The sequence below is a fragment of the Carassius auratus genome, chromosome 7, assembly GCF_003368295.1.
Source record: "Carassius auratus strain Wakin chromosome 7, ASM336829v1, whole genome shotgun sequence".
In the NCBI taxonomy this organism is placed as follows: Eukaryota; Metazoa; Chordata; class Actinopteri; order Cypriniformes; family Cyprinidae; genus Carassius; species Carassius auratus.
The window spans coordinates 18,317,046-18,328,318 of record NC_039249.1 but is presented as its reverse complement, the minus strand read 5'-3'; the positions used below and the strand labels follow the sequence as shown (position 1 = coordinate 18,328,318).

At 37.2% G+C, this 11,273-nt stretch overlaps 1 protein-coding gene across 4 annotated transcripts; it reads left to right on the top strand.

Moving 5' to 3' along the window:
* The first annotated feature begins 3,745 nt into the window (after positions 1 to 3,745).
* Positions 3,746 to 11,231, top strand: kif9 (kinesin family member 9). Of its 4 annotated transcripts, none has more exons than XM_026267821.1 (21): positions 3,746 to 3,798; positions 3,873 to 4,019; positions 4,545 to 4,710; positions 4,794 to 4,900; positions 4,981 to 5,211; positions 5,594 to 5,677; positions 5,828 to 5,920; positions 6,072 to 6,219; positions 6,421 to 6,485; positions 6,573 to 6,650; positions 6,733 to 6,822; positions 6,937 to 7,041; positions 7,145 to 7,200; positions 7,291 to 7,381; positions 7,477 to 7,613; positions 8,459 to 8,623; positions 8,740 to 8,948; positions 9,080 to 9,259; positions 9,526 to 9,638; positions 10,287 to 10,382; positions 10,476 to 11,231. In XM_026267821.1, the coding sequence occupies exons 2-21, from the start codon at positions 3,921 to 3,923 to the stop codon at positions 10,497 to 10,499; spliced, it is 2,337 nt and encodes a 778-aa protein (XP_026123606.1). In that variant the 5' UTR covers positions 3,746 to 3,798; positions 3,873 to 3,920; the 3' UTR covers positions 10,500 to 11,231. The 4 variants fall into 4 exon arrangements, with proteins under 4 accessions (XP_026123606.1, XP_026123607.1, XP_026123608.1 ...); XM_026267822.1 differs by having other exon boundaries at positions 3,771 to 3,798; positions 3,876 to 4,019; XM_026267823.1 differs by having other exon boundaries at positions 3,783 to 4,019; positions 6,754 to 6,822.
* The last annotated feature ends 42 nt before the right edge of the window (positions 11,232 to 11,273 follow it).

Genomic DNA, 11,273 nt, shown 5'->3' with positions numbered 1-11,273 from the left:
TTTAAAAAAAGAAGAGCATAAAAACAGAGAGGTGTGGAGCATTATGATGTGAAAGTCGAGTGTGATAATCCGAGCGATTGACCCCTTTGCACTGAAGCTGTGTGGTTAAGCTCATTACATGCTGCTGAGAGGTGCGGAGATCCTAGGGCCTGGACACACGTCAGGACCCCCTCTCTCCTTTCTCTTTGTGTGTGTGTGTGTGTGTGTGTGTGTGTGTGCCTGAATGACAGCCCAGGCCCTGAGGGGCAAGTTGTGGTCCAGTGTTTGCTTCGCTTCAGTCAGCCAACATGTCCAGAGTGACATTGCAGATTTTTCATGCATACACAAAATTAACTCCAATACATAGAATAGAAAAGTTTCAAACTGAAAATTACAATAAATCGATAAAAATGTAAACAAGGATTAGTCAGGCAATTGTTAGTCTCCTCTGTCTCAGGTCAAATTAGATTAGGGGCATGTTAAAATAATCCCTGAAATATATCTGCCGGATTGGTCTGGTTATCCCATCTTAAACACAATCGTACACACCATACAGGTGCAAATCATTTTTTAACTAACATATGGAATATACATTTGGAAAATACGGTCATTTAAAGTACTAAATTACTTAAAATAAATGAATTTGACAGGAAATACAAACACATGAATGTGGGAAGAAATAGGCATAAATATTCAGTAGTTTTGTAGGCTTGTTTGCTACTACATGTTTTTATTACTTATGAGAACATATAATCAGCAGATCATCACAGTTTGTATGTGACCCAGCAACTTCCCCAGTGGACAGTTTAATTAAATTAGTTTGACATTATCACCAAATAATGAAAATTACACTTTTGATTAGCATACATAGTCTAATAAACTATCGACTATTAAATAAACTTTAATAATGCAATTATCAACTTTTGATATACTGTACTATAACAATGGCTTACTCTCAATGTTTTATCGTTCACCGTCTAGCATAACACATTATGACAATAGTCAGTACAAAGGTAATTTGGTAATTAATTACAAATGTAATTCAACAGACATTAAAGCAACTCATTCCATCAGGGTTGACTGTTTTCCAGTTCTCTTTTCTTTTCCTGTCTTTAATCTGAGAAGAAAAAGGGTTGGACAACTTATCACAAATGACAATGCAATTTTGTTTGTTTTATTATTTGAACCACATGAAACTTACCATAAATTGTCTTGTGTCTGAGTTGTGTCTGAGTCATTTTGTTTCACATCATTCTGGTCAAAGAAAAATGTTCAATTTATTCATACATACATAATGGACTTAAAACCTCAGTAAGATTTATTGAGGTGAGATAACTGAGCAAAGAAGAAAAACCCAAGACCTCATAACTCCATCTAATGGCTGACAGACAGCAGACCAAGAGTCCTGCTTGGTTTACATGTTATTTTACTAAAAGCTGCACACAAGAGGGCCCTCGCGTGTTTTATTAAACAAACAAAAGCAGCTATGACTGTAACACACATACATCACATCTATAAAGTAATAGTTAGCCTTGTTATCATTTATTTACCCCCATGTCATTTTTTTCCAGAATAGGTATGTGGTTGTATGAATATAGACATCAAACTACTGTACCTCCTTTTGTGTTCAATGCAAAAAATAATAACAGTATATGATTGGGAACAACAGGAGTGTGAATAAATGAAAAACTTCATATACACTTTTGCTAATAAACTACAAATCCTAGATAAAAACGTATTCTGTATAGATGTATAAGTAGTTAATTTTTATTTTTCATGAGAAATGAAGGCACTGAAGGGTACCTCTGCAAGGTTCGATGCAACGGTTGTTTCCAAAATACTTTCTTGTGTTATATTTGCATTTGACGTGTGGTTTGTCATCTGTAGTGGAAAAGAATCAGGACATATATACATATAAATAATAATATAATCTGAAAGCTTTTAAAGCTCTTTATCTTACTAGAGGTGAGATTAATAGAATGATATAACTGTGGTTCCAATATTACTCTGTTTGATGCAAAAATGGCACTTACCTGCTCAAAATCACTTCCATTGACAGGATTTTTCTGTAGATATCAATGAGACAGTAACTGTGGTTTATTCTCTTAGACAGCAGCTATGGTATCATAGCATGTATATGAATAAATGTTATGATGTCTCCATCATGAATTGACACAAATTAATTTTGGGGGATGTTCATACTTTTGTCATTTCAAACTGCATTTATGAATACTTTGTCTTGAACACAAAAGTGTTATTGGTTTTGTGTTTAGACTCCTGAAGGCAGCTAATTACCTCTGAGGGTATGTATGTCAGAAATATCTTTGGATTAATCAGGATCTTGGGTTTGGGTGTGGGTGTTGTCTGTGTAAAAATCAGACAGTATTATTAAAAACAACACTTGTAGTTATAGTAATCAAACAATAATAATAATAAAATAATGAAATAATGGCTTTTGATACAATAACAACTATTAAAGTTATATATACAGCTAAACCAGTTCTGCATGATACAATGTACATAGGCTTAATGACAAACATATTACTGATCAGTTACTTATTTTATTTGTCAGCTATTTATCAATAATTATAAATATACAGAAATCTCAGAACAGGAAAACATATTCACTATGTTAGTGACAGATTTTTGATAATTGCATTAAATATTGCAAAAAATATAATAATAACTATTTTGACATACCTTATCCCCTAGAACTGCTACCAAACAGACACACAGAGCACAGATGAACACTTTAGTTTCCATCCTCATTGTCACAGTTTCAGTCAGAGGTTTTGTAGCCAAAGATGTCAGACGGGTTTAGAAGAGTTTTTTTTTGTGTTTGTGTATTTTTGGAGCTTGTTGTTTTCAACAGGGAGGAGCCTTGAACAAATTGATGGTCATTCAACTGTTGGATCAGGTGCTTTTTTTTTTTTTTTTTTTTCTCTTGAGATGTCAAAACAAAAATGGACTCTAAAAATAAATCCCCATCAATGCTCCAGATAATGCCAGAATATGTTTGATTAACATACACACATAATTCAGACTTATAACATATTATAAAAATATGCAGAAATATTGGCATATTGAATTTAAGAAATTTTTTATGTAAACAGCTGTTGTCGAAATGCACTGTAAAGTGCCTTAAATTACATAAATTTAACTTCTCAAAATTTTCTAATTTTAACAATCTTTTCTGTCAAACATCAATCCACTGATGCACTGCACTTCCATATTCTATATATATTATATTATATGTTACATATATTTGATCATTACTATATACCATATTGAAGAAGACTTAGTAAAAGAGCAGCCTTTTGGTTTAATCAGGAATTTTAAAGAAATTTAATTTTCAATAAAGGCAATGCACAAACTTCGATTTGAAATGGCTTTGCCTCAGTAATTTTCTGCATTTATAAAGAGACGAAGCAGCAGACCGAAAAGGTAAACTAATGACCTTGAAAAAAAGCATGTGAATTCAAAACATAGAGAAGTGCCTCATTTACAGGGGAAAATGTCATTTTTGACTTCACAAACGAGTTTCACACGTGACATGCCTGTCAGATGGAACGTGTGGTGCACGATCATTTGGATTAAATTTAATTAATTCATAAAAAAAATATGCCACGAACCCTTTTTAATGCCTTTGCAATCATTATAAAATCTTAATAATGAAAAATAAAAGAGAGAGAGAGAGAGAGAGAGAGAGAGAGAGAGAGAGAGAGAGAGAGAGAGAGAGAGAGAGTTGTCATGACAACGCTATCAACACTAACTGTCTCCATCAACAGCAAGGCTGCTAGATGCGCGCGGGCCACTGAGGTGAGTCCTCGAGACTATTATACCTCCACGTTTACTCTTGCTCGAGATTAAAACGCAACTCTTATGTCACACAGTAGCGTATACAGACTCGTTTGTGGCGCTGTTTGTGAGAGAGAGTAGGAATGATGAGCTCCCAGGTGTCTCCAGTGAAGGTGTTCATCCGCATCAGACCCACGGCCCGCTTCGCGCACGAGCTCATCGAGTGCCCACCTGACCAGCAGGTAACCGACGCTCAATCTCATCTTGACCAATCTCATGTTTACTGTAAATATACCAATCTGGAAAGTTAGCGTTTCCAGCAGCCTGTTATTATTACAATAAATATTTTATAACATATTTTATAGTTTTCAAATATAAGAACCTAGCCAACATTAAAGTTGTCCCAATTTTGTGCGCTCATTACAATCCAGTTTAAATCTGTTTCTGATAATAAATGTAATTAATTATTTAAAACTTAACCTCTTTAGCCTTCAGTAGAAAAGAAGAGAAACTGAGACACTTTCTCTTTGGAGAAATAACAAAACAAAGGGATCACTCTAACTTTCAAAAGGGAAATCCTGTGCATTCAGAATACTTTTTAAATAACGTTAACTATTATTACAATCTCATGCATAAAATTAAGGCCAGAAATGATTAAATGACATAGTCTTGGGATCACCAACAGGGCCCAATCCACAGAAAACATGTTTGAATGAAATAGATTGATTGATGCTAGTTATGCCTGTCCTTCTTGTTGTCTCTTTAAGACTTTGAAAGTGAGATCAAGGAAAGACTCTGATAAAGGAAAGAGGAATAACCAGCTGAGCTCATGGGTGTTTCAGCTGAATGGGATTCTGGATAATGTGTCACAAGAGGACACCTATGATCGTGTTGCCCGGAGTGTAGTGCTGGGGGCCTTTGCTGGCTACAATGGTTTGTCAATGCATCTGAAATCACAAACATTTACATACGCAGTCTATACTTTGAAATAAAAAGCTTATAAAATGTGTGTTTAGGTACAATAATGTGCTTTGGGCAAACTGGAGCTGGGAAAACATACACTATGACAGGTGCTGCAGAGACGTACAAACACAGAGGCATCATTCCTCGAGCCCTACAGGAGGTGATTCAGACTCATGATAAAGAAGCACATAGTCAGTGTTTCTGCTCACGTGGCTCACAAACCATCTCTCATTTCCTCAGGTGTTCCAGGAGGTGGAGCATCGTGTAGATCATACCTTCTCCGTTCATCTTTCCTTTCTGGAAATCTATAATGAGACGATGGTAGACCTGCTCTCCAGCATAAAGAAAGGAAAAAGTTTGAATAGTGGGGTCTTGACAGTGATAGAAGAACCAGGTGGTGGAGTCTCAGTCAAAGGATTGTCTTTACATCTGGTTCACAATGAAGAGGAGGCTCTTAATCTGCTTTTCGAGGTGAGAGGTCGAGTCATAAAGTCATGAGGTATTTGAGCAGCTTATTAAAAAAGATGAATGCACATTTATCTCAGCAAAAAAAAAAAGTCTTTTTCAACTAAGCAGAGGTCTTATCGGGTTGTGTTTGTACTGTTAGGGGCAAAGGTTAGTTCTTATCTCTCATCACTTATGTTGACAAATTGGCTAATGAAAACAATACGGCACCAAGAAAAACCATCAGAAAAAACTGAAATTTCATTAAAGGTCCCATTACAATAAAATGATTGTCAGAAGCATGAATGCCCACATGGTCAAAAGCAAAAACTAAAGTACTGTACATTCAGGACTTTCGTATTTTTGTAAAAATCTGTGTTGAATAACATTGCTCCCACTGCACTAACAGGGGGAGATGAACAGAATCATTGGACAACATGCCCTTAATAAACATTCCTCCAGATCTCACTGCATTTTTACTATCCACATTGAGGTATGTCCAAAACTTGTGTCTCATTAGATTCATAATCTCAAGACTAGAATATATTGAACATCGTCGGATCTTAAAATGCTTTAGTAAACCTGCCTTTTTACACAAGGTGATACTTTTTGGCATGACGTTAAATATGTTTGTGTGTGGTAGTCTCGCTCTCGCACACTGTCCGATGCTAAATACATCACCTCTAAACTGAACCTGGTGGACCTGGCAGGGTCTGAAAGACTTAGCAAAACTGGGGTGAGTTCTTTACTCTATGAGCCTCACAGTTTAGCAGTAAACTGTTGAATGAAATATTAACATCATTTGCACTAGTGTGCTAATCTTAACAAGATCCTCAAATGCTTACAATTTACAGTTTTTACTCTCTACTTTCTGTTTTTTACTCTAGTCAGAAGGTCAAGTCCAAATGGAGGCCATGTATATCAACAAGTCCCTGTCTTTCCTGGAGCAGGTCATCTTGGCTCTAGCTGACAGTCGTAGGGAACATGTTCCCTTCAGACAGAGTAAACTTACCCATGCTCTGAAAGACTCGCTCGGTTAGTGTGCTCCTGAAGTTAGTCCTCCCACAGAGCTTCACCACATCAGTTAGAAGATGAGCTGTAGCAGTAGCTAGTATTCAACCATCAACATGTAAACTTTCATTTTGAACAATGGGGAAATCTTCACTTCAGATGAATAAAAATGAATAATCTTGAATGGGACGTGTGTGTGACCTAATGTTTTCATTTCTGGCACAGGAGGAAACTGTAACACAGTGCTTGTGGCAAACATATATGGTGAAGCGGCACAAATTGAGGAGACAGTGAGATGTGTTTTTTTTTTTTTTTTAATAATATATCCCAGTCTAAAAACTATATAATATATAAAAAACTCTTGGTTCTCTTGGCAGCTTTCAACTCTTCGCTTTGCCTCCAGAATGAAGTGCGTGCAGACAAAGCCATCGATCAATGAACATGTTGACCCAGTGGTAAGATTTTATGTGTACCACAAAACTAATACTCTGATCATCTAATGATAATATCTAAGAAAGATTCACGCGCACATTGCAGAAATCTGTGACTATTTATCAGCTCCAGGTGCGAAGACTAGAGAAAGAAATCCAGTTTCTTAAGGAGGAGCTGTCAATGTGTAACACACTGGTGAGTTCCACCATACACACATCCTGAACCTGTGCCTATAATCTGATGCTTTTCACACAAATGATCCCAGCTATGACACTCTGGCTTCTATTTTGATGTCCTTCTTGATCGTAGACGTATCGGGTTGGAGTTTCTAACGAAATCCTGTCGGAGAGACAGTTGGAGGAAGTGAGGAGTCAGGTGCAGAGATACCTGTCTGGATTACTGGATGAGATCCCGGTAAACACCATAGTTTATACCTCAGTTCTTCAAATACTCAAGTCCACATTTTCATAAATCAATCTTACTTTATCAGAACTGAATAAATGATTGCATCTTTCAGATTGTGAGCATTACACAAACTCAAGAGGTATTTGCCCAGTTCAAAAAAGTGGTGTTGTAAGTACAGTTACCTGTTTATCAACAGTTTAACAATACTTAAAATGGAAGTCAATTCATCACTGTAATGTTTGAATGTGTATTACACAGGGAGCAGCAAAAGAAATTGCGAGAGCAGATCGCTCCACGAAACCCTCGTGTAGAGAAAGCTATGAACACAACACCATCAATTGTTGCAGAGGTAAGCCATGTACAGATATTTGGTGGACAGCAATACTTTAGTGAGAAGTGAAAAGGTAGAAACTGATGTCTCGTGCCTCATTAACTGTGCTACAGGTGCAGGGGTCTGTAGGTGCTGTTGGAGAGGTGGACAGTTGTGGATATGGCCTAGGTTTAGCTAAATCTTCACAGAAACATCAGCGAACTGTGTCACCGAAACCAAGTAAAGCAAGAAAAGACAAACAGATCAGCAGGTGACAATCTCTCTTCCTATTGTGCGAGACAGGATGTGAAAAATTAACTAAGTATTCATGTTTAAATCTAGATATTCATGTTACACAATGTAACATTTTGAAACACAAAGAATCATACACTTGTAAATATTTACGGAGAAGAACTGCACACCATACAATACACGACTGAGGATCATGCACAACCAGTCATTCTGAACACAACACACTCACACAGAAACAGGCACTTCATTAATAAGAGATGTGTGAGAAAAGAACACAGAATGTTCTACAATCAGCTCAAAACCTCAAACGTGTTTTATATCATAATCTGAAGCTAAAGAATAAGAGTCTGTGCCCATTAAACACCACCGGTTTGTCTGTGAAATCTGTCAACTCTGGCTATCTGCAAAATCTGCAGACTCAACCCGACTGCAAACGGGCAGACATCTGGGCAAAAGTGCAAAGATCCTAGTCTTTAGTTTGCCATGTTCTGTGTCAACAAACATGATGAAATCTCTGTGATATAGAAGAGAGTGTGATGCAATTGTGTCCATCTACCCACTTATTTCAGAGAACATTTTCTGGAAATGTAAATATTTGCACTTAATTTGAAAAAATAAAATCATACAGCAAAGAGCATACAATGACAATCATTATTTTTTATTTATGTAAATGTTTAAAATTATCTTGTTCTAAAAATAATTTCCACTAAGTAAAAGGCCATATTAGTACACTATGGTCATCAAACAATGCCTCCATCCTTGTATATTAGTAAAAACCATTGGAGCATTTGAAGAAAAGAAAAACAAACCAAATTTTGACTACAAGACTGTGAATTATGGTACTTTGAATCTTGTATTGAACAGAAAGGAAGGAGCAGCGAGTCAGCCGCCAGTGGAAAATATAACTGTGCAAGCCGAGCAGCCTCTTAACCTGAGTGAATCTGACATGACCACACACGAACCCCCAAAACAAGCTCCAGAACAACAACAACAACAACAACAACAACAACAACAACATCCCAGAACTGAGTACGTGCTTCTGTACAGCAGACCGGTGCGCTTAGGCGACCTCTGCTGATGGTTCAAAGTACTGCTGCTAATAACTGGAGACTAAAAATAAATGTCGAATTCAATGTATTTCTCAGCTCTCCTCCACCCAAAGCTGAGGCATTTGAGGATTTCAAGGCAGAACGAGGAAGTGAGATCAACCGCATACTAAAGGAGAACAAGGCTGTGCTGTCGGAGCGCACGACTCAATTACGCGTACTCACAGATGTCATCAATACCACGAAACGGGATCTTGACTACATTACATATGAGCTGCGACAATTCAGAGAGCGAAAACAGAGCCAGGGTAAGTATCACATGATGTAGCTACATTGATTTGCCCACAGCAGGGAAGTGTAGGAATGAAAAGACTCAAACAAGCTCCTTTCTGAATGAGATGTAGTTATCACATGGAACTGAAGGCTGCTGGTTTCATAGGTCAGTTTGTGAGCTCGGAGGGAGAGCCTGTGCTGGAGGAGGCTGAGCTCTCTCTAGTGATGCAGCTGAAAGAGCTGAAGAACCGTTACAGACAAGCCTACGAGGATTTCAGCAGCACAAAGACAGAAGTCAGCTACTGTCAGCACCTGGTGAATCAGTGCCGCACACGGCTGCTAACAGGTGAGTTCCTCTGCTTCTCCACACAGCATATTACTATAGTCTCTCTATGGTTCTAGGGCTTCTGTTTTTGATGAGGAATTAAATCACTCCACCGATTCAGGTAACTACAATTGTAATACATCATCATTGTCAATATTTAGCATAACAGCAACACATTTACTTTCCTGATCTATACAAATATATTCATAGTAGAATTTACTGCACGTCACTGTAATACACAAGCTCATCTTTCTCTAATGCCATTAATATATTTTTGTGTTTGCCAGAGTTTGAGAGATGGTACAACGAGTCATTCTTGTTTCCGGATGAAGTGTTGTCAGTCTTAGAGACCGGACCAGTTCGACCAGGTCACATACCTGTGGACAAAGCTTTGACACTGGTCAGTAACATTCAAGGTTAACATGTCTTCGCAACAAAACTTGCCCAACTAACCCAATCACGTATTGAGGGGGGTCTCCTGGAATAATAATGTGAATAAAAGACACATTTTGATGGGGTTTCCTGGCAACATTTGCTTTCCAGGGGCTAAATATCCCATCACTTGGTCGCTTCAACCCACGGCTACGCTGTCAAAGTAGCCCATTTCTGCGGGAAAAGAAAACGTTTCTCAACATATTAGAAGGATTTCTAAAGGATCTTGTGTCAATAAATGGATCAAACATACAGTAAAACAGTAATATTTTGAAATACTGGTGAACATTAGACCCCTCCCCCCCCCCCCCCCCCCCACAAAAAAACATTACAAAATCTTACAAATCTCAAACTTTAAAACTGTAATGGTTATACAATCTATTAAAGGGCACCACTTTATATATATATGTATATATAATTCTTGCATTTTTTAACAGTTTTGTAACCTATTTTAATGTCAAAGAGTGGAGATCTTAGTCTGCATCGTACCACTACATGAGAACATCTCAGGAGAGGTTTTCCGTTTATTGCAAACAATGTAATGAGCAGAATCTATTCAAAGTTTGATCATGTGAGAGACTTGAGTGCTTATGTCTGATGTTGTATTATTGGACAGATGGATGATGAAGAGCACAGTGATGGTCTCCATCACAAGCTGCATGCTGACAGTACGGTGTCATTTTACAATGCCTATAATAGGACTCTAAAGAGGGTAAGACATGTACACACACCCGATACTAGCTTTCATTATTCAGATGTCAAATGATGCTGAATGCAATATAATGAAGTTGTCTTTCATTTACAGAGAGGAAGCAGACAGGTGTCTTGAAGTCCAGAGTCTGTGAGGGGCAGCAGGAGTAAAACAAAACTCCCTCTTCTCGCAGTCATCTGACGCAGGTCTCTGTTTGCTCAGTCTCAAGTCTCCAGAGTGAAGAACGTTTCCATGAACGCGTGAAATCAGTAGGACATATGAAAACACCTGCTACCTGAAATCTGCTTGTGCTGCATCATGTAATCGATCCTAAAACTTGTAATTGATATTGTTAAAATATAAAGACAATCAGTCTTAAAAAAAACTTTTTTTTCAGTTTCTGAAAATAACATACTGTTTTTTTTTTAAACTGTTCATTATTATTGTTAGTTCTTTGTTAGATATGTTTTTAAATGTCAGTTTACACTTTACAATAGATTTTCCACTTTGATAAAACCGTAGTTCGCTCTAATCAGAGGCAAGAACAACCTCAATACATCAGGTTGTTAAATGAAAAGTAAACTTTATTATTCCTGAACCACAAAATAGACTTCTTTGGTTGTACAAATTCACTAGTTACAGTCCTGAATGAGCTCTATATCCCCAGACCTTTAGTCCCACCCTCCCCTTTAGCAAAAAACTAAACAAAACAAATAATCCTCCCAACAAGAAACCAAGACAAGAAAACAATAAGAGAGTTCAAACGCTTTTGCTTTGAAAATGTAAAAATGTAGTGAATCCCATTATCCCATTGGTTACAGAAAACCAACTTCTTTCTTTTCAAACTACAAAAAAAAAAAAAAAGTACAATGATGAGCAATCCCAAACTGTTATTAACCAAAACTGAATTTC